Raw genomic sequence first — 23,396 nt, 5'->3', positions numbered from 1 at the left:
CACAGGTAACCCGACCTGCTGCGGCCATGCAGTCCCCTCCTGTCTCAGGGACCAGGACCGCAGGAAAGTGGCCATCTGTAGCATCATCTGTGGATTGTCTTGTTTTGGCATTGCAGCATTGATTAACTCTGTCAAGGTACCTTTTAGTTCTCTCCTTTTTTCTAAAGACCGCTGAGCAAAATTGTCTTCTGCCACCTTACTCTTGTGTACAAAACACTGATTGAATGTCTTTGGCAGTCAACATGTCTTTCCATGTATAACTCATGATTGAATATGTTCTTTATCGAAACAATAAACAATCTCCATCCCTTATGACAGGCTCGGACGGCAAGAACAGTGGAGAAAGATCCCAAGAGGGCTCAGCTTTATTCTGTTAAGGCATGCAAGTTTGCCACTATTTCCATTGTGGTGTGCTGGGCCTTACTGATCCTCATCTTCGCGCTTGTGGTACTAGGTTCATATCTAGTGACTTTAATTGACTGATCCAGTCTCGTGGAAGTCCAGGATGAATGTGCAGTGTCTCCGGAACGTTGGATAGAGCAGCACACTGATTGGATACTGCTAGAACTGCTGGAGGTGGAAAAAGCGAGTAATTGTTTGACTCAACGGACTCAAGTTCCCAAGAGACTCACTCTGAAAAGACTGGTGACACCGTGGTATGGGTTTCATACCTTCTCCTTATCCATGACTCATTTGATCCATGACTCATTTGAGCTTTTTATCTCCAGCTCTGAGCTGTTTAGCTCCAATGATATCACTGCTTTAAAGCTGCAGTATAAGTGTGTAACTGTACATAGTATAAGCTGCAGTCTACTTCCATCTCTCGGTTTGTTTGTTTGTGTGCATAGGCCTACCCATAAGGCCATAGAAGAATGCCCCATGTTGCTGATTAGATCTTATGAACACACTTTGAACAAGGTATGGCCATGCCTCCAAGCTTCTTTTTCTTGAATGTTCTGTCAACCCTACACCAAATTATGGTATTATAATTGCTGTAACAGAGCCAAACAGCAGTCTAACAAAGATGTGGATTTCACAGAGGTGCTCAATCACTTATCCCTCTTTATTTATCATATATATGGCAATATTTCAATGTTTAAAATCTTACATAATGCAGCTTCAACTTAATGAAGATACTACCCAAGAATTTCAGAAATGTAAACTTTATATTAATTTTCATTCACGAAGAGGTGTAAAGATGTCAAACAATAACCATGTTTTGATAATAGAATTTATTGAGCAGCTTAACTAATATGCGGTAAATAGGTCAAATATATATTAAAGCCAGCAGAAATAACAATCTCAACACTTTACACAGAAACATTAATTCAAAACATTGCCATGTAGATACATCGGATTTGACACGGTCAAGTTAGTCATTTACGAAATGTAATATGAATATATGTACTTATATATGAACATACTGTACTTTATGTGTGACAAAGCTAAAGCTCCAATTTCTAGTCTGAACTGGCATCCCAAGCCACTTTTTATCAATCTACCGAGAGATGGATTTTTGGAAGCATAACTATTGGAAGCCTCAAGCTTCAAGTTATCACCAAAATCTTTGCCATCATGATTAAATAAAAGTATTATTCTTGCAAATGTTGAGAAAATTAATTTTGATAGTGGCAACACTATCCAACTCCATCTGTCAGCTAACTGAAAGTGTGACAGGGATGCTACTGTAGTTGGCATTACACTAAGGACTGAGCCTCCAATATGAACGTTAAAGTGATCCAGTCATTGTGCACTAGACAGGTAGCCTACACTAAAACAGGGATTGTTGAACAGTAACGGAGAACACTGCCTTTGGCCACAAATATACCAACATTAACACCGTCTTTGTTTTGCGTGCATTATTATCACCACATCAAGTTTAAAAAATGATCTTGTATTACTTTGCATGTTATTGTTGTTTGTATTAAATAAAAAAAGAACCTGCTGTACATTAATCTCTATGCTACTTACCCCGACCTCCACCCTCTTTAATATAATCAAACATGTTTATTATAAAGTCCTCCCCTGGCTATAACAAAATGTTGATACAAACAGACATTAAACTGGAAAACATTACAGAATACTTTTCCATACAGCATAAAAATGTAGCAGGAGAAACATTATTGCCCATTACATTGTTGCCCAAATTATTAAATTATTTGTCTTGCTTTAGTTCTTACCCTGAGCTGAATGAAACAATAAGAAAATTTAACTTGTACACAATGTAAATGGACGGGCAGTGGCAGTTATATAATTACATGTGCGTACGCACACACGCACACACACACAAAGACATTAAGGCTGTAAATGGCAAGAGACTGCACAAAGATGACCCCCAACAGATATTTAACATTTTTTGATAAAATAGCTGCCATCTGAAAGCATAACTCAACAAAACTGGTTGCACAGAATCACTTTACTATAATACTGGCTGTACAATGGATGGCTTTGTTAACGTTTGTAGCTCGGAAGAATGAATTTCCCTCAAAGGTATTTTGAAAGAAGGTGAAAATAGAGTAAAATGTGGATGCAATGTGATTATGGATATACAAGGGCAGAGTTCCAACTCAAAATGCACAGTGCAGCCTAACCGTTCTTCTGATTGATTGATTAATTGAGACTTTGAAATGACACTGGGCTCGTTAGGCTCTCACAATCTTACTTTAACCCCAAGGTAGGATTGAGAGAACAAAGAGGTGGGTCTCAAAATGATTCAAATAATCAAGTAAGAGGCTAAGGCAGCTCAGATAAGAGCGTGTGAGGGTGTGGATTACATGCTTACCCCACATGCTGAAAGCAAAAATTTACAACAGTAGCAGTTGTACACAGTTATATCACAAGTCAATTATGAAAAAGGCAATAAACATTCAAATGTATTATATATTTCACATTTCAACTGTTACACAGGGAAATACATAATCCTTCAACAACCCATTTAATAGCGATAAACCGCTAATAAATAAGCTGCACTAATGGTAGAAAAATAAAATAAAAAGTTCAAGAAGATGAAGTGCTTCATGTCAGGTGAAAGGCAATCGTTTACAAAATGGGAGTATGCCACCAATACTTGGTAGATGTTTGTCAGGGGGTTTCCTGGTCAAAAGCCAACCAGTAGTCCAGTTGGTCAAGCTTGGAGCAAAGTAGTGAGTCAAGCTCTTGTGAGCTGAGGGAGGGGTCATCTTTCGAGTTGGGGTAGCCCCCTCGTCGTGGCCTGCTGATCCCAACCTTCCCAGCACCGACAAGAGACTTTCTAGGCTTTCTGGTCCCTCCCACCTCTGGAAACTCCATATAACGCTTCATACGCTTCAGACCAATGAGGGACTGGGAACCATTCCGTCGATTCAGTGGCACCTCAAATATGGTTTCCAGTCGGCTGAGATCAGAGAAAGAGAGATGTGAATGACAGGCAAACGGAAAGTGAGTCAACGCGACGACGTATTGAACATTTGTACTGTACATTTGCATTGTACAGTTGTATTGTATGTGAAAAAGAGCATGATTATATGATCTATTTCTAATGACAGATTGTGCGTCTACGGTCGCGTCTATTGAGGGTGTCCGCGATCATCTCACGAACCGGGCCTAGCCGCCAGAGGACGTTGCAGGCACGTGCCGAGCGGCCACAGACACTTATTTTGTACATCATTGTAGATTGCACTGTATATAGTATTCTATTAATTGTATTTGCTACTCGTATTTTGCACTGTCCTGTCTTGTCCTTGCACTCTGTTTATAGTGTGCACACTCTTGTTTATAGTGTGCACCTACAGACCTAAGAAAATTCCTAGTATCTGAAAATCATACCTGGCAATAGACCCCTTTCTGATTCTGAAGGTGTTCTGTGAGCACAAGATTAAAACAGCCATATCGCGACGTGCCAAGGTCAGAGATATGTGGTTTGGACTGGCAGTAAGCTCAGGGTAGCAGTAATACGAGGGGAGTGTCACCGTCGCCTGAACACAGACGCCCGTTCATCTCCATTCATCGTCAATGGGGGGGGGTTTGGGGATAGAGACACAGGGTCTTCACTGGGGGGCTCAGGGGGACCCCTGGACCCCTGGTCCGTTTCAGAGACAGACAGACAGACATGTATTGTACTAGGTCAATTAATAATCTCACCCCTCAGGGGGCTTGTTGAAGTTCTTGTTGGTGTAGATCTCTTCCAAACTGAACTCCTTCTTTTTCAGCCTGTTATAGAAAGACACATGTGATCATTATCAGTGGGTACTGAAACCTTACTTAACCAATACCTTCAAAGACCGCTAAAACAAGCAGATAGAGCATCAATGTACAACACATGTCCAGGCTATACACTGGAGAAGCATACTGTATTGACCAGTTCAATGTCAGTTATATAACTCCTACGTTACCTGACAGTCCTGGGTAAACCCATGGGCGTGAGGTTGTTCTGAGGTTTGGGTATCGATCTGCGGATCCGAATGGACGACACCTTTCCCTGTTTCTCATGCTTGCTGCTCCTCGTCTGCCACGAAGAACGCAATTACAATTCATTAGAAATTCCATCTGAACGTCACCACATGGTTGTATTTTGGTCACAATGGGGATCAAGATGATTACGCAATACAAACAACAGTTGCACGTGAGATCTTCCTCACTGGTTCTTTAGTTTGCATAAAATACCTTGATTTCAGAATCGGACAAAGCTTTCTCCTCTCTCATCACCATGGATTCAAAGTCTTGACTGGAGCAGCTGTTATCCTCCCCGAACTCCTCCTCACTCTGCTGCCTCGCCTCATTCTCCCCCTCCAAGGGAATCTGTGACAGTGCACTTGAGAAAATAAAAGGTAGAACGCATTAAGATATGAACAAAAAAATACATAAACATTATATATAACGATTCATTTTATTCATAAAGCACTTTTCATTGGGAGACAATCTCAGTGCTGAAATTATTATAATATGGTGTCAATATCAAAAACAGACCATTCTCTTACCTGCATAGGGAGGTCAGAGGTGAAGATATGTCCGACCTTGGGTGGCCGCAGGGAGGGGTTCCAGGAAACGGACGCCACGCGGACGAGCATGACGGCGAGGAGGGGCTGGTGAAAACGCTGGGGGAAGAAGAAGAGGACGCGACATAATTGCAAGCACCGACGCCGGCAGCCACGCCTCTTCTGTCCGTCTTCTTGGAGAGGAAGGCCAGGGGGCTGGACATGAAACACGAGGCCTGGGCCGAGAAAGAGGACGGGGAGACGGGAGCGCGGGGAGACAAGAGGTCGGCCTTGCCGTAGCAGGGACTGGATCTCCTGGTGGGATACACCTCCTTACGGAGACACAGAGGGGGGATCTCTCGCTCCACTTCCACACTGCAGACGGTGTGTCGGCGGGCGCGCCTGAACGATTTAGGAAAGTGCGCGGCGGGGGGAACGGAGGGCGACTGGTGGCGGTGTGGGGGGGCGAGGGCCCTGCCGCGGTGCGGGGAGAGCCAGGTCGCGCTCCAGGGGGAGTCGTGGTGGCGGAGGGAGGGGATCTCCGGGCAGGAGTGGCTCCGCTGAAGATGCCTGCTGAGGTCATCTGAGGAACCCACACCAACTCTAGCCAAGTCCACCTGCTCACCTGGCATTCCGTGCTCCACCTCCTTCTCCTCCACCTCCTTCTCCTCCTCCTTTTCTTCTTGGCCTCTACTCACAGCCAAAGCCTTGCGCCTCCTCTTTTGGTTCTCAGCTTTCCTTGGCTTCTTTCTCAACTCCCTCGTACAGTGCCTTATTTCAGCAGCTCCTTTGACGCCAAACAGTTCAGTGCACTTCTCCTCTTGTTCCTCCCCCACCATCTCATCTCCAGTCTTGTTCTGGGCGTAGCAGGAGAACACCTCTTCTACCCTCTCCTTACTGTCATTTCCTTGATTATCCACAAGCCCTTCAACTTCACGCTCATTCAGTTGGACTGACGGTTCAGGATCAGCACCAGGGGGTAAAGTCATGCTTCTCTCATCTCCAACTAGTGCTAGGTCAGGCTGATGATTGGACTTCCCACACTTCCTTCGATTCTGATACGATTCCATGACATCGTCGACTTTTCTCTTCTTAACAGAACCTTTTTTCTGAATGTCGGATGTTCTCGGATGCCCCTTGGTGTCCGAGTGCCGGACAAGGCCTTCAGGGGCCTGGTCGTTCAGGTTTGCTTTCACCATAGACGCCGTCACGGTAGTCTCCAGCTCCATATCACCTGCGGTATTAGAGTCTGATTCACTGTGGCTGAAACAAGTCCCGCTTTTTTCCTTAAGCCTTTTGGTGCTTGAAAAACAATCCTGGCCATCGGTGATCTTATACCTTTTTCTAGTGCTTCTTGAATTGCCTTCAGACAAACTGCCGATGCAGAGATCATCTGCGGCGTCTCCGGGCCCAATCGCACTTGACGTCACCCTTTTTGCGAGAGATGCGCTTTGCTTGCCCTTGCGACCCTTTCGTCCGCTTCCTGTCTCTCTCGAGCCCTCGGTCACAGGCGCGCTCATCTCAACGGGCTCTTGAGTCACTTTCAGGTCCGTGATGGCGCTACTGTAATTCTGGGTAGGCCACTTCAAGCTCTGAAGACGCTGGGGTTTAGCGCCCTCCCGTTTATTTGACGTCCTCGGCCCGACGGTTTCCATATGCTCCTTGTGCTCTAATAATGCCAACGTGCTACTTTCAAACCCTGCACGGAACACACTCTCCTTTTCCTCCCCCTCTTCCAATTTCTCTCCTTTCATCATCTCCCTTTTCCTTTTCTCCGAGTCTCTACCGGCATCTAACAGTGCAGCAGCTTTCAATCTCCTCTTCCCCTTCGTGCTTACCACAACGGCTTTCTTTCCTTCGCTCTCGACCTGCTGCTTCTGAAGAGGCTCGGAAGAAGCACCCATCTTCGGCGCGGTATCGTTTGCGGTGACAGCTTTCCTAAGGCTTCTCCGGACAGAGAGGTGCAAACTACAAACCGACATGCCGTTGCTTTCATGCAGCCCACCATCTCTTTCTCCGTGGTCAGCTGCCAGGCACAGGGAGACAGGCGGGGTATGAAAGTCAGAGGACGATAACGCACTAGAAGTGTCATTGTCGCCAGAATGGCAGATTTCGGTTTTTGTGCATTTCAAGGAAATCTGTTCGCCACTGGGCTCAGGTACTCCCACAGCGCCCGGTAGGTTGGTGGTGCTCAGACCCGAGGCTGTAATGCAGTGACAGGATATCTCAGACGACAGAGCCTCAGTGCTGCTCTTCGTTTTAGATTTGTTACCACGTTTTCTCTGCAAAGGCCTCCGCTGGGCCCCTGTCAGACCCATCTGCTCCTCCATTTCAACATTCGGGTCCAGCTCTGACCCACGTGGGGCGCTTGTATTGGACAGAGAGGAGGAGGAGCTAAACTGCGTTGATTCAGGGCTTTGCTCGAAGCTACTTTTGACTAACTGACTGCGTAGCATAAAAGGTACAGAGTCATTGTTATTTGTTTCCTTTTCAGTCATTGTGAACAACATAGTGTCATTCTGTTCATCCGACGTGAGCATGGAACTACTGGTCTGTCTCCCCTCAAAGGTACATTCATCTTCCTCTGGAAGCCTATGGGTTTTCAATATGTTTAAACTACATTTTTGAACAACAGAGTCTTTTTGGACGGCAGTGCTGTGTCTTTCTGTTCTTCCTCCAGTTTCAAAGTGCGTCTCCGCCTGCCTGTCTCCTAGCCCACTTTGGGTAGAATCACGAGACTTACAGGAGATGTCTCCAGCCGCTTCTTCATCCTGTCCCTGGCTCTGGGGTAATCCCGGATCTGTACCCGCTGTACTGCCCTCTTCGACGTTCCCATCCATCTTCCCAAACTGATTATTTAAGGGAGTTTCCTTGGACTCTGAGTGTTCACTGTTTGGGACTCTGTCGGGGTCCAGCTGCTTTGGGGAGTCGGGAGGTGTGCTGGACGGGGGAACGTCATTGGGTTTGAAAAGTCTGACTGGACTCATGACTATTTCCGTGAAACTGGCCATCTTGGATTTGAATGACTGAAAAAATGGGACAATCACCCATCCCCTCGCTGGGGGTGGACTCTGAGGGACCAGCTGACCAGCACCAAACTCTTCACCCTTATCCATGTTCACGTCTGATCGGTTGCAGTCAGGATCCAGTGCACTTTTTCCACCTATCGGTTCATCTACATTCTGTGCGGAGGAGGGAACAGCTCTGTTCATTCTGCATGTCTTGTCCTTGTGCCTGCCATAGAGACAAAGTCAGAAAATAATACATGAGCACAGAGTACCACAATGTCCACGAGAGAGACCAATGTACAATGCACAAATAAACAGAAGGCGTAAGAGCACAACTACCTTGAGCACATGAGGTCGGAGGTATTATTCCTCTAAACAAACTTCACCTGGACACCACTGACTACTGTAGATATGACTGAGTCTTAATAGTCCTGATACTGAATTAGCCTAATATTCTCTTGAGCCTACCTTGAACTACAGACGGTACTGTGTGGCGAGGTTGGCCAGCCTTCCGCTACTCTCAAATGTTGATATTGTTCACTCAGTGACTGTGTCCATCCACTTCCTCTCATCTATCTTTCCTCCATCCGTAATGACAATCAAAAGGCACCAACCTAGCCACCTGTTCTTCCTGACTCCTACGATTCACCTAGTTTTGGATGTACTCACTTTTTAATGGTAAAAATGACGTATCGAGGGAGCGGTTTTCTTCAAAAGACAAATCTCAAAAGCATGCATATGACATGGTGAAGAAAGAAATGTTAACATAACCATCATACTCACTTAGTTTGATACCCCGACACAAGGCTTAAATCCGAAGTGGTCTGTAAAACATGACAATTATTAGAGGAACAGTACATCAACCCCCACAAACAATATTAGATTGGTCACAATTATATATATTACATACTAATATAGAATAGAACAGCAAGCATAGCGAGCGTACAGTAGAAGCTTTGGTGGGTTACAGTGGCAGACACTCATAATTGCTTGTCTGTGTCAGATGCAACAGACCGTGAAGGAGGATTAGTTCACCCCATTAACCCTCACACCATGAAACGGTGTAGGTCACCACAGTTTAAATAAACAAACATACAGTAATACGGCGGCCATGTCGATGCTTAAAGACAGACAGGGGAGATTATTAACATGCTAAATCTATCCCGGGTGGGAGGCGAACTACCTTTTTTGGCTTTTGTTTGTGGGTGGTATCAGCTCGCATGAGCTTTACTGACAAGGACTGGGATATCTGCACCTGCAGATCAGAGGGGAGTCAACCAATTATCATATTAAGGTCCCTTTTAAGCAGCAGGCTATTGCTTCTTGTATAACCTAGAGGGACACAAAAGTGTAACTACCATGCTGGTCTCCCTCGCTCTCTTGGTGGGAGAAGTATTTTGTCTGGATGATCTCTGAGCTGCCACACTGCCCTTGGGCTCCTGCGTCTTTGACATCTGCTCACTGACTCCGTGAACGCGCCCGCTTCTCGTGTGTTTTACCCGTTGATCGCAGCTATGAGATATTGAACAAACAGCCTGTACTATAGCACGTCGAGAGACAGGACAATAGTGATAAGGTGTACAAAAGAGTCTCGCCATGTAGAGGGGACATGAATAGCAAGCAGGGGACATGAATAGTAAGCAGGTGAAAGGAAAAAGCAAAAGGTGACAGGAGAACAAATACCTGGAGAACACAGGGAGGAGGTGGGTCTGGGGGTCACTCTGAATGAGGGGACCACTACAGAGAGGGTTTGGAGCAATCTTGGTATCTCCCTCCATTAGACAGACTAATTGAAGGAGCAAGTCAGGGGAGATGTGATAACCCCTAGCTAGCTACCTCTCCCCTCTCTGCACTTCTCTGGAACAAAACAACAAATGGAACATGCAAGACATAACATGAAATCAACCCCCAAAAATATGCTTCTCCAATGACAATAACGATGTATTATAAGAGAAATAACCTGCTCTCCAACACAAATTAGACAGTTAACTGACTAAGGTTACTTGAATTAAAGATTTGGCGAGGCGACCATGTGTTTTGCTCTCATTCGTGCCTTGACTACAATTTGCATGACGCTAGGGCTATATTTTGAACTCACAATTTTGTTGTCATGGGGATGCTAGCTAGCTAGCCTGTCCTAACGTTAACTAGCTCTATCAAATCAAGTCTAAATTACGCTAGCTAGACAGGTATGGGCATCTGGCAACCCTACAGTAACGTTAGCTTAAATAACCATATCCTTGCTTGCTGCTGGCTCAACAACAATGGCATATTCGAAACCCAATGTGTGCCAGCGAGTCATATGTGATAGCTTAAATCTTTTAGTTCAAGTTTCCCTGCACGGTCTTTCGCCGATTGGGGTCAGACGGGGCTTACATAGCACAGTAGCCAAGATACTGAATCGATAGCTGCTATGGTTAGCGTAGTTCGTTTGCTGCTAGATACATTGGTAACATTAGCTCAATTAGCTAGGTCGCCCGCCTTTCCTGCGTAGCCTATATGCCATTTTTACTACGAGTGCATGCTGCTATTGTCACCTACGCAGCTCAGCCTAGCAAGCTAGGTAGCTAGCCACCCGGCGTGGACACAACAACAACCCCACTCTGGCCAGTTACATTCCAAGTGCAGACTTACCACACAAACCAGTGTCTGAAGGAACGGCATGAAGATGGATATCAAGTTAGCTCAAGTTTAAAAGATGTAACTGGTTATTACAATAATACATGCCGGACAGCGCCCAGCCCTAAATAGCATTTGGTTGAATATCGTTCATCACATAAATACCAAACAGACAAATAAACCAATCACAGACAAGGTTTCCAATTGCCGAAGCCGTGGTCTTGAAATCTAACCAATGAAAGCCAAAGTTCAGTAATACACAACCCAATGGCATTCTAGTGCACATATCACGATCGGCCAATAAGGTTTGGATTAAGCCTCCGTTGTGTACGCGTGTTTTGTTTCTCAGGAACAGCCATTTCGTGACGGCGTATGACTTCGCTCTGATACTATGCGGTTCAAGTCAACTAGACCTACCGCATATAAAACATATGTACTGTAATGAATTCGGATGCCACGTTGTTTTGGCAGGAAACTATTACTATGAAGCGTAAAACCCGGCTTCAGCAAGTAAAAATAATATCCATGTATTTGCTCCACCCATGCTCTTCAAGAACCAGGAAATGGGCATCAGAAATCATCAGTTTCCTCACACCCTGGACACAAAACTTTTTCAACTCCACCCCTCCGGCAGGCGGTACAGAACCGTGCTGCATACCAAAACAACCAGACACAGGAGCGGTTTCTTTCCTCATGCTATCACCCTCATAAATAGCTGACCAGTATCATATAATGCCACCGCTTCACATCTACAAATAATATGGTACATAACAAATCATAATTTCATTCCCATACGTGATGCACATTGTTTACACTACCACACCCCCTTGCACTTTACACATAATGCCTTTCATCTAATCTTTATAGACTAATGCTTGTATGCTGTATTTTGTAATATGTACATTGCATGTTGTCTGTATTGCTTGAGCCAACAGCCGAAACCAAATCCTTGTGTCAACATACTTGGCCTATAAATCGGATTCTCACAAGTATCACTTTAGTTGACCAATACATTATTTTAAAACTGAAAATCTCTGGTATTCTTTGCATTTTGCCATACATGGGCTATAAAGGTACACACAGCCAGGCAGGCGCGCACGCGCGTGCACACACACACACACACAATTCAAAGAGAGAATACACTGATATTAATTTGTTTAATTAAAAAGAGAAGGACTTGGTGCAATGACAACAGAACTCAACATATGTAGAAGAAAGAGACGATAGAGGGAGAAAGACAGAGCAAGAGAAATATCGACATCATGCAAGTCAAAAGATCATGTGTAAAGCTCGAAGTCCAGTCTCTTTGAATTGTAGAACTGAGAACCTCCTTGGTCCACCCTCCTACAATAAACACCATCTTTGAAGTACCCCTCATCCACCCAGTCCTGAAAGAGAGGATATGGAGCCCATCACAAAGTGCTCACCTGGCCACATATGGTTTAACAAGACAGGACACATTCAGTAATATGATGCAGACTAACCATCACACACAGTAACGACAAGTTATCATTTCATAATTTCTAAATGTTACTTTGTCAACTAGTGTAAACAATCTGAAAATAAATAACGCATACCTGCATCTGTTGGCTGCTGAAGGGGCCGTAGAGTTCAGAATTGTCCTCATTCTCCCATTTGTATTCCCACAACACCTCATCACTCACTAGCAAAAACATAAGAAAGGTTTTAGAATGCATCTCTCATCATTCACAATTTCAATTTCAATTACACTTTCATGATACCATTCCAAAATATTGTCCTTCTTGCACACCTGCACACTCACTCAACACCAATGTCCTTTTACTAACCTCTCTCATCATCTTCATCCGCTTTGTCCTGTGGTTTGCTAAGATGCTTCTCGTCAATTTTGTCTGCAAACATGTCCAGCTCATCTTCTTCTCCATCCTCCTCATGATTACCTCTCTTCTCTGGCTTCTTCTGGCCCATCTTCTTTAGCGTGTAGGCTAGCTTTTCATAGGTCTGCTGGTATATTTCAAACATCCCACTTCCAACCAGCCTGTCTGCTAGGTCAGTGAGTCTGTCGAGCTTCTCTGCGTCCCTGTCGGTCGCTTCTGATCTCTCCTCGGCTTCCCTCAGCTTTCCCTTCTTGCGCCCCCCCAAGCCACCGAGCCTGCGGAGTCCGGCGGCGACGGTCTCTCCGGGCAGCAGCATGGCCAGCAGGGCCTCTGTGAGCTGATACTGCGTGTAAGACGCCAGCGGGTCCTCCGCGGGCTCCTTCTCTCCCTCCGCCTCGTCCTCCTCGTCGCTGTCGGCCCGCTGCTCCTCCCTCCGTTTCTCCTCCTCCGCCTCGTCCTCGTCCCCGACTCTCCGCCTCCTCTTGGCGGCGAGGCCTTTCTTCTTTCGCTTGAAAGGCTGCTCTTTGATTTTGACCTGACGAGGGGAACAAGCTTGTTACTTTTAAGTGTTTCCCCGCCTCAACAAGTGCTCGATCAGATAACTATGAAATGCAGTTACCCAGTCGATGTTGTCCAGCCAGTTGTCTCTTATGTCCTCCTCTTTTTTGACGAAGTAGTTTCCCTCGGAGTCAAAGTGCCCTTCCTGCATCTCTTCATCCAGGTTGAAGGGTGTGATGGGAATCCCCTCGTCACAGTCAATTGTTGCAGACTCCTGACCTGTAACCAAAGGTAGACATTTTTATATTACAGAGCTTTAATATGACTAGCTAAAATCACTTTCGCATTGATAAGTACCCTCCACGTCATCACTGGCCAGTATGTTGTATTTGCTGGTCTGCTCGCTGTCCTCCCCCTCATCCTCTTCATCGCTGTCCAGGGAATGTTTTCCCTTGAACCTGGATCCAGGCCCAATCACATCCTCACAGATCTGGCAAGATCCCAAGTGAGAAAACAGCATAATGGTTAGTGCATAGGAATTCAGTATACTCAACTTGGTGCGTCTACTGATTAACCTCTTTTGTGGCACTGTACTTCAGGTATACAAAATACATTTTAGTGTTGGATGGTTAAAACAAACAAAATGTTTTGTTTTTTTACCAACCATTGAAGTGGTTCCTATATTTCAGAATCAGAATTGTTTTGGCCAGGTAGGTTTTTACATACGAGGAATTTGCTTTGGACCATGGATGTATTGGCTTTCGACTGACTAATAAGTGCATAAGATACGTACATACTTCAGGAAAGATCTACTTGTTAGTCTGATATATGTTACAAAGTCCTTGTTAGTCAGTATAATTACATAGTCGACTCATATTAGATTAATGCGTTTCTAGTGACACCTTTTTTTTGGGGAGGTCATCTTCTAAATCTAGCTCTCCTCCATCGCCGTCTTCAAACGTTACTTTCCTTTTCGGCATTCTGTTGAAGATAAGCGTCAATTCAGACCTAAGTTAGAAACTTGAAATTCATACAGGAGGTTATATATATGATAAAACATTGTCAGCAAAACATTGTTATATACGCGATAGTCCCTACAACAATTTGCTGGTTTTGTTTTGCAAACTCAAGACGGCGTGCAAGGCTAACTTAGCTACGTTAGCTAGTTAAGCGAATGTTTGTGAAACATTTGCAGCACGAGTGGGATCATGCATTGTAATTTAAGAACATAAATTAAATGCCATCGTGGCTGACTATGCAAGTATTGACAACTCTATATGGGAAGGTAGGCTATTAATAAGCAGAACACGCATTTGCAGCTGGCTAGCTACCTGATATGGATTCTTCCACAGGCGCCATTCAATAACTGATCGTCACGTCCGGTAAATGATGTATTCTTCTTCTTCTTCCTCTTTGTCATTTCCAGCAGAGTAGAGGCGTCGAGGCGTATTACTGCCATCCTCCGGTCGAGTGCTATATATTCTGTTGTACAGTAATGTATCGTGCAGGAACTGCAAGACCGCTTCTGTAATCAATGATGTCAACAAAGCTTTCATTTTTTATTGAATATATTTCCTAAATTACAATAGCATGTAGAAAAGTGAAGTGACATAACGAAAAATATTCGTTGTAACATATTACCAATATAGGCTAAATGAAACAAAATATAAGAAATAATAAACCAAACTAGATAAAATAATGCAAACAAAACGTTGAGCCTCTTTTGCCACAAGGCCACTACATGGTCTGTGATGAGGACCCTATGAAACGTGTCAAATTCTCAGTGTTTCCAAACGAGTTCACTCTTTAGCAAATGAGGGACAAAAGGCAATTTGCACAAAAAAAAATTAAAAGTGGGATTAATCAAGCATCAACAAAATGAAAAGCCTGCCTCTCTCTCAAGAGGGAATTTAGTCCACTGTACCACAGAGAGCCTGCATTCAAAAACCCCCTGGAGGGAAATGTTCAACACTTGCAAGAAAATGTGGAAGTGAAAGGAAGCTTCATCAAACACCATTTCAACATGAAGTGAGGTGTCCTCAGGTTGTGAGAATGTGAGTAGGTTTCGGTCTGTTTGACTCGGACCCATCAACAGTGGACTCATGCATAGAGGATAGAGAATAGATAGTGTGTCAGGATTTTGTTACCAGGAAGTGGGTCGAGTTATTTATATTTCAACACTCGTCCTCTAGTACCCAGGGGAGAACCAGTGTTCGGGAACCTGAAACTTGAAATTTAAACATTGTCTTATGTGCTCCAGACAAACAGCAAACCATTGTGCTCCTCACATTGAAAGGAATTTAAGTGATTAGGCCTAATGGCAGAAATGATCAAACCTACATTTTTTTGTGGATGCAGAGGGACCTTCTAAATCGTGCAGCATTTGTCCACAGGTAAGCTTAGATAACAGACTACACTGCTACCAGTTGAGTCTATTATCCTTTTATGAACAGCCTGCTATGACAGTGTCACAACTCTGTACTTAGAGTTGGTGACCAGCATGAAAAGACAGATGGAGGACAAGACAAAATTATACTTTTGTTATTATCATGTTATATAGATCAGAAAACAGGGGCCTTGTTGTCTATATTCTAGGTTGGATGAAGGGAAACAATGGATCAAGGGAACGATGAAACTAAATACTATCAGAATCAGAATCCATGTATTGCAAGGTAGTTTACAACATATCAGGAATTTGCTTCAGTCAATACATAGCATGCATAACAATGATGGAGACAACATCATCATGTCTGTGTTTCTGTCTTTATTGTATGATTATAGCCCTATATTGTTATAGGCTTGTGTATCATGCGCTGTGTATTATACAGTAGCTCTGTATATTGTGCTACCTCTGTATATTGTACTATCATGTACAACATGGACTCTTATCAGGTTGTATTGTCTTGCCTCTTGAGGGCCTCACTCCCTCTTTATTTGCAGGTGTTGTGATGAAGATCCATAAGAAGATTTTAACTCATTATCTATCCTGCACATCACCCGTTGATAAAGAAGGATATCTCTACAAAAAGGTACAGTAGACCTATTATTTCCAAACACACTCTAAAGATCAAGCAGAACTGAAACGGCTGAATTTGGAGAACCAGCTCCGTTGAGCTCCAGACATCACACACTCCCTTAACTTTGTCTTGACTTTGTCCTTGACTGTTTTGCCACCTAAGGATTAACAAGTCTCGACTGACAATTGATGCTATGTCTATTATTATCCCTCTGCTGATATATATAAATATAATATTTATATCATCATTGTCATTAAAACATGTAGTAGCTCAGTATTCTGACACCTTGACATTTGCTCATCCTCCTTCTATGCCATTCCTCCACAGAAAGAGAGGAACGCCTCTTACCGGAGACGGTGGTTTGTCCTGAAGGCTAATCTGCTGTTCTACCAGGAACGGCCCGCCGATCGCCACCTGTTAGGCGTCATCGTCCTTGAGGGCTGTGCAGTTCGGCACTGCGAGTCTGAAGGGCAGCTCGCCTTCTCCCTGGTGTTCAGGGGGCCAGGGCTGAAGACGTACCGGCTGGCAGCAGAGGACCGCCTGGGCAAAGACAGCTGGGTCAAAGCCCTGCTCTCGGCCAGTCACTGCTACTTGTCCCTGCTGGTGAGGGACTTGGGGAAGCAGTACGAAGGTGTGTATTCATTCCTGCGTGTGCAGTTTTCACATCTGCTTATAGGCGTTTGTGTGCCTCAAAATGTTGTTCTCATACACTTTCTTTTTCCGGAACTCTCTTGTCACCCAGCAGAGGCCAAACGGGAGTCAAAACCTGGCGGGTCACATCAACTTTCTGCTGGGTGTGGTCCGGGCGGAAGGGGTCTGAACCAATCCAGGCCCGCCCTGAACTCAGACTCCTCCTACTTCCTCGTGCAAGGGGCAGGTCCAGTGGTAAGAGAGACCAGATTCTTTAGTGTCAATCAAGCATTGCAAGCACCTTCAATGCCTAAAGTGGCCAATAAGAGATCTCCGAAGCTTTGGCCCAAGAGGAACGCGCATGTTACACCACTGAACGGACCAGCGCCAGCCTATGGAGAATGGCCACCGGTGGGCCTGGATTCTCTGGAGGATTTCAGAACTCTCCACGACTACTACGGCCGGGAGGTCAGGCAGCTGAGAGAGGACTGGAGGAGTGGGAGGCAGGAGGAGAAGAGAGTAGAGGAAGATATCTTTGGTCTAGGATGAAGAGGAGCGTAACCAGCTGACTCTTATGAGGCTCACGAGTGTCAAAAGTGAAATCTGTGTTCTTTAAACAGGCAGTCAATTCAGTTTTCACACATGTTGTGTACAGTTCAATGAGATTTTGTACATTATGTAAACTCCGCGTTTATTTAATCAAAGTTGCTATCATGTTTTTCTGATATATTAAAGGATAAAATGATGAAGAAAAGTGTAGTATGCTTTACAGAAAGAAAAAACATTGAGTTTAGTGTAAAATTCAGTCTGCACAACTTAACCATTAGTGCCACACCACAACCAGATACTGAACAGCAGAGGGCGCCATAGATACTCTTCCTCCTTCTCTCTCAATTGAATAATTAAATTGAATAATCAATTACGTGTCTGAGGATAAAATAGCGATGTTAACAGCACAGGTGCATACAAAGCCTTAGCCAAAAAGAGGTTAAAATCATCAAAGATCCTTTCGCCCAACCATCAAACCTACTTCACTGTAGATTGACAGCGTTAAAAGGTGACCTCTCTATAGTGAAGCGTAATTTATACTAGTGAGTTGTAAGAAGCAACGTAAACAAGTGGAGATTTCCAGATGCTCAGATTCCATCCACAGGCGTTAGGTTTCCACTCTAACCTTTCTAATGGTGGTTCCTTAGGGGGGAAGGGGGGCGTAGCTGAAACCATACCATAGCTCAAACTGAGGCCTTGCCCCTACAGACAGACATACCAATCATACTAAATGTGATAGATGGGTCTTCTGGAGCGTGGCGAGAAGTTTCACCTTTCACATGAATGCATCGTATGTACACAAACATCTGTATTTTTTAACACCTCCTCACAGTCAGTGACAAGATGTAAACAAAACATAAGATGAAATCTGTTTTTTTTATGATCAGGAAAACAGCTGGGTTATACAACTGAGACAAAACTGTGTCCGCTTTAAATGCATCATAATTGGCCAAGTCTGAAAAAAAAATGAAAAAAGTATTTTTGATAATAGCCCAGTGATACAGGAATAAAGAAATACAATAAACCACAAATTAACATTTTTCTTTAACCTGAGAGACCTGAATTCAATCAGGACATACTGTAGGGTGACACATTCCTGCATCTGTGTGGTGTTGAAGATGATGATGATGATGATGATGATGATGAAGAGAAGGAGGAGACGGAGGAGGAGGAACAGAGGTCATAGATCACAAGGGAACAACCCAGGAGACAGACAGCAGCTGATCGAGTTAGGAGAGGAACGACAAAGTCCCTCTAATCCAAATGACCAGTAAGGCATGACAATCCACCTCCTCCGAGCACAGCTGGGGGAAGCCCCTGGCTTTGAACTGCACCAGAGAAAAACACACAGAGTCACAGATTTACTAAACACCGTAATCGAGGGCAAAAGCCAAAGCAATCTCTAGATGATATCGTGAAGTATTTCCACCCCTCGTTTGAGGGATTTCACATGACATTTTTATGCCTGACAGTTTTTTTTTTTGGGTGGGGGCAAGAGGGCGGTAGAGTGGAGACAGACATTTATTTAGCTATTTTGGTCGGCATCAGCTGTCCCTCATCGTACCCCCATGCCTGCTAATCTCCATGAGGTTGGAAATAAAGGGGGTGTCTCTGTATGTGTGTGTGTGTGTGTGTGTGTGTGTGTGTGTGTGTGTGTGTGTGTGTGTGTGTGTGTGTGTGTGTGTGTGTGTGTGTGTGTGTGTGTGTGAGAGAGAGATAGTGGGAGAGAGTGCATTACTACATGGGAACAGGTGAAAGTGTGTATTTTTTGGAGGGCATGACTAAACGGAGACACGTCTTTAAACCTGACCATGAGAAATAAGGGTGTCAGAGGTTAAGAGAGCGCCAAGTTGTCTTCGGCTGTTATTGATAGTTCAGCACTGGTGGTGAAACCTTGTAATTGGATGATGAAAAAAAGAAGTGCAAACTGTTTCCTAATTTCCCTGCAATATCAGAAGGTTCCCTTGTTGCAAATGTTGGACCTCTTTTTTTATTTTATTTAAGTTTGCACCTGCAGAGTGAGTCATAATGCACGCCACACGCATACAGTAGTGTTGTGCAATATTAAATTATACTTTTTCCATTCCACTTTCTGAATGAGAAAATGTAGAACATGTGTACATTGTGAAGTTCAATCCATTCATTAACTTACAAGTTAAAGATAAAAATGGGCATTCTGAGTTGCTGAGCACAGAATAAGAGTATTTAATTTTGCAATATGGCAATAGACATCACAGGCCAAAAATAAAGCCACTGAGTGGCTGATGTGCAACTTACAGGGTGATGGACACAGAGACTTTGAAGGGAAGGGAGGGTTGGCAGGACTGGGTCCAATGGTCCCAGTCCAAGCCTCTATGTCCTGAATGTCCATATTAGTCCAAGTGGGATATCAAACCTATGGCCTGGTCCCCGAGCTATCGGGTTCACCTCATACCAAGACTCCCGGGTCTATTTCTGATCTCCCGTAAGGCGATAGCTGGTCCCTCATTCTGCCTGTCGCCTCACTTTTGCCACCAACCCACCCTTCACACTCTCTCTCTCTCTCTCTCTCTCTCTCTCTCTCTCCCTCCCTCCCTTCCTTACACTCTCTCATCCCAATCCAAACTTGAGGCTGTGGCTAAAGTTAGCTTGGCCTACGGAGGTATATAAGCCCCTCGGGATTGCCGTCTACTGCGGATTCACTTATTCTTCTCTTCTTGACCATCCAAACCTCCATACATACCGTCTCGAGATGGTGAGTAGCGCCTTGTCTCTGCTCGTGTACCTGCTGACTGCCCTGTGTGCTGCTGATGGGAATAACCACAATGGAAACTCAATCAAAACCTCAGGAATTACATATCGTTTTTGCTTATTTTATCATCTTGCTCTTTGATTGCTTGAAAACAGAAAAAAAGAAAGATGGGAGTCTTTGGTCTCACTTTCTAATGCTGTTACACTGTTTTGGACAAATGTTGTTTTTTTTATTGGACATATTTGGATTTGTTGGTTTTGGGCTGGTCCTGGACATCATTATCAACAGGATACAAATGTTAACATCATCAGTTTAGAAAAGAGAATATTTTTTTGCCAAAGTGTCGGCCAACTATTTGGTCTGAAATGTAAAACACAGGTTTCAGAAGTATTACTATATTAGTATTATTATATTACAATACCAGGTATTGGTATTAAGATAAGATATGCAGAGGAGAAAGATATTCTGCCATAATTTCACTTATCATTCCAAATACTGTACAACACAGTCCAAGCATGTGTTTGCACCCTAGGTCACACAGGTCATGTGAACTGTAAGGCTAGAATAAATTCACAAACGCCTCTACATAAACACCAGTAAGGACAACCACAAACCCCGTGACCCCAGGTTTACACTGAGGGTCAGAGTTCAAGCAGTGGTTTCATGAGGGGTTCTTGATGGTTCTATTGCTGGTTGTTCTAAGTTGTTCTGCTGGTTCTGCTGCTAAGTTCTGAACGTGTTTGTTTTTCAGGCACCAAAGAAGGCAAAGAGGAGGCAGCAGGCTGCAGGTGAGGGCAGTTCCTCCAACGTCTTCTCTATGTTTGAGCAGAGCCAGATCCAGGAGTACAAGGAGGTGAGGTGTTTCTGACTATTCGGTTCACTTCTACAAGCTTTGTTCATTCTAACTGTGCTGTACCTTGAGACAGTGGCGTATTTGAGTATTTTTGGGGGGCGACATCTTCCTACGCGGCTGTACGGTCATTTGAATGCCACTACCCCAATCTAAATATTGGGGGGGGGGGACAATTTTAATGATCTCAAATATTGGGGGGGGGCATGTCCCCCCTGGCCCCCCCAGGATCCCCACCCCTGCCTTGAGAGGTAGTTGGCCTGTTGTGTCATCAGCCATATTTGTAGTCACTGCCTGATTCAGGCAGAAACAGAGACATGTAAAGCCAAGGTTAAATTGGTAGTGTTATGACAATAATTGCATTTGTCCTTTAAGACTGTGACCAAAATTAGAGTTTGGTTAATTAGGGGCTGGTTTGGGTGGATCCATTTTCACACCAGTTGCTGTTCTATTTGTCATCTCTCTCCCTCTACCAATTTAATAAACAAAAGAATGTCATTAGTGTAAGGTCTGAAGTTTCTATCACCCTCTGAGGCTCTCCAAGCCTCCCCGTCCTCTGACATCACAGCTGTCACTCAGTCTTCTCCTTAAGTCCCCCTGCTAATGGAGCCACTGGGCCATGTCTGGAAGACAGCGAGGAGAGAGTCAGGGAGGAGCAAGTGTCTTTGCCGTGTGTTGTAAAAGACAAATTGCGTGTGCCATTTATCTGACTAGATGATAACATAGATTGAGAGAAGACTGTTGAGCATGACTGGCTATTCCCCCGAATCACAGGCTTCTCCGGGTATCTCCTTGGTCTCTAGTTTCAATAGTCAGTGGGATTGGGGCAGATGGGTCTGGCGAGAGGGGGGAGAGGTGTGCAAAGTGATCTGCTTAAATTATGGGAGGTTAATGTTGCTATGTGTGCAAAGGAGTAAATGAGGTCAGGGAATAGGGATGTGGGAGGAGGCGGGTGTGCTAGGGATAAGAATATGATGGTGAGTGTGAAGAGATACGAGCTCTAAGAAGAGCTGGAAATTCTTGATACTGTAAGTGATACAGACTTCTTGAGTGGCACTTAGGGAATGTCTGACATGATCATAGGGACAGTCTTAACGTGTTGCGCAGATGGAAGGGTGAGAATCGGATGGGGGGGGGGGCTGGCAGGACAGGACGGGGGTGTCTGCGTGTGTCTACGGAGCTGGGGGAGTGCGAGCATGTGCGTGTGAGCGTGACAAATATGGCTGTTGAGTAAGGCCAAGTCCCATCGGGTCATCTTGGGTTTCACATACGCAAAAGAAACGAGGACCTGAGCCAGACAGCGACAGACTCGAGATGGAACAGCTGTACCCTAAAGATCGCCTCCTAAATTAACTGTGTACGAAACAAGAAGGGCCTCTGGGATATCCATCCAGAGCTATGCATTAGTGAAGCGTTAGTGAAACCTTGTTAGCAGAGACCTAAAAGCCTTCTTTTAGGTCTCCACTAACAATGTTTACATAGCATTGTCATAAATACCCTCGACATGACACTTTAATAGCCACAGTGTTGACAGAGGTGTCAAATGGTACAGAGTACATATGCCACCAGCGATCTGTGTCTGAACTGACCCTCTCCTCCATCCTTCTCACAGGTGATGACTTCTAGGTAAACTCTGGTGTTCATTCATGTAGTAAACCTGGACATCTTCTGTCTCCCTCCCAGGCTTTCACAATCATTGACCAGAACAGGGATGGCATCATCAGCAAGGAGGACCTGAGGGATGTGTTGGCCTCAATGGGTGAGTAGCACGGCTTTATGGCTTGTCAGACTGTCAGACACTGTGTGTGTATGAGTGTATTTGTGTGTGGGAAATAGATGGCAATATATCAGTGCTAACAACCCACCCCCCCTTGCCCTGTAGGCCAGGTGAACACAAATAACGAGGAGCTGGAGGCCATGATCAAGGAGGCCAACGGTCCCATCAACTTCACCGTCTTCCTCACCATGTTCGGCGAGAAGCTGAAGGGTGAGTCCCTCACTTAGCCTTTCACCCTCACTTTTGCGTAAGGACACACCCCCACAGCCGAGGACAGTATGTGTCCGTCTGTCGACTGACCTTCTCCGCCCATCTCAGGTGCTGACCCCGAGGACGTCATCGTTTCCGCCTTCAAGGTCCTGGACCCCGAGGCTACCGGCTTCATCAAGAAGCAATTGTGAGTACCTTCCTTTCGTCCCGTTACAACCTGCCCCGACTTAGTCTCACGTGCACATTTGCCTCTCTATATTTAGAGCATGTTTCTGCAACTTTGCTTTCTCTTCCTCTCCAGCCTTGAGGAGCTCCTGACCACTCAGTGCGACAGGTTTAGCGCCGAGGAGGTAATGTAGCATCCATGATAAACAATGTATATCATGTAGATTTCTCTTGGTCCGCCCGGTGTCAGTGTGTCAGTGTTTTTTTTGTTTTGTTTTATTCTCAAAAACAACACGACATCACAACATCACAGATAAACACAAATACAGACAAACAGAACAAACAATAAGACACGAACACAGTGACACACACACAGTGTGTCGGTGTTAACCCCGCCTGGCTGCCCCTGTCTCCCTCAGATGAAGAACCTGTGGGCCGCCTTCCCCCCAGATGTGTCCGGCAATGTCGACTACAAGAACATCTGCTACGTCATCACACACGGAGAGGAGAAGGAGGAGTAAAAGATCCAGCCAG

General features: G+C 44.8%; 4 protein-coding genes across 4 annotated transcripts; 2 read left to right on the top strand and 2 right to left on the bottom strand.

The window, feature by feature from the left end:
• Nucleotides 1–1,358: 1,358 nt before the first annotated feature.
• Nucleotides 1,359–6,181, bottom strand: prr14 (proline rich 14; the record flags this gene model as incomplete). Its single annotated transcript, XM_084448450.1, has 5 exons — nt 1,359–3,373; nt 4,120–4,188; nt 4,371–4,483; nt 4,642–4,789; nt 4,956–6,181. 5 exons carry the CDS (start codon nt 6,179–6,181, stop codon nt 3,082–3,084), a joined length of 1,848 nt encoding a protein of 615 aa, XP_084304576.1. The 3' UTR covers nt 1,359–3,081.
• Nucleotides 6,182–11,753: 5,572 nt separating this feature from the next.
• cd2bp2 (CD2 (cytoplasmic tail) binding protein 2) lies at nt 11,754–14,281 on the bottom strand. Its single transcript, XM_084448933.1, has 7 exons — nt 14,265–14,281; nt 13,836–13,914; nt 13,291–13,423; nt 13,055–13,212; nt 12,388–12,970; nt 12,157–12,242; nt 11,754–11,967 (listed from the first exon to the last, which is right to left on the bottom strand). Exons 2-7 carry the CDS (start codon nt 13,911–13,913, stop codon nt 11,857–11,859), a joined length of 1,149 nt encoding a protein of 382 aa, XP_084305059.1. The 5' UTR covers nt 13,914; nt 14,265–14,281; the 3' UTR covers nt 11,754–11,856.
• Nucleotides 14,282–15,881: 1,600 nt separating this feature from the next.
• pheta2 (PH domain containing endocytic trafficking adaptor 2) lies at nt 15,882–17,129 on the top strand (the record flags this gene model as incomplete). Its single annotated transcript, XM_084448941.1, has 3 exons — nt 15,882–15,962; nt 16,278–16,581; nt 16,696–17,129. 3 exons carry the CDS (start codon nt 15,882–15,884, stop codon nt 17,127–17,129), a joined length of 819 nt encoding a protein of 272 aa, XP_084305067.1.
• Nucleotides 17,130–20,662: 3,533 nt separating this feature from the next.
• Nucleotides 20,663–23,396, top strand: mylpfa (myosin light chain, phosphorylatable, fast skeletal muscle a). The gene is made up of 6 exons (XM_084448948.1): nt 20,663–20,713; nt 22,394–22,469; nt 22,593–22,697; nt 22,806–22,884; nt 22,999–23,047; nt 23,282–23,396. Exons 1-6 carry the CDS (start codon nt 20,678–20,680, stop codon nt 23,381–23,383), a joined length of 447 nt encoding a protein of 148 aa, XP_084305074.1. The 5' UTR covers nt 20,663–20,677; the 3' UTR covers nt 23,384–23,396.

Source organism: Borostomias antarcticus, assembly GCF_949987555.1.
Source record: "Borostomias antarcticus genome assembly, chromosome: 14".
In the NCBI taxonomy this organism is placed as follows: Eukaryota; Metazoa; Chordata; class Actinopteri; order Stomiiformes; family Stomiidae; genus Borostomias; species Borostomias antarcticus.
Note: the sequence above shows the minus strand (reverse complement) of the source record. Positions and strands in the feature narration are given on the sequence as shown.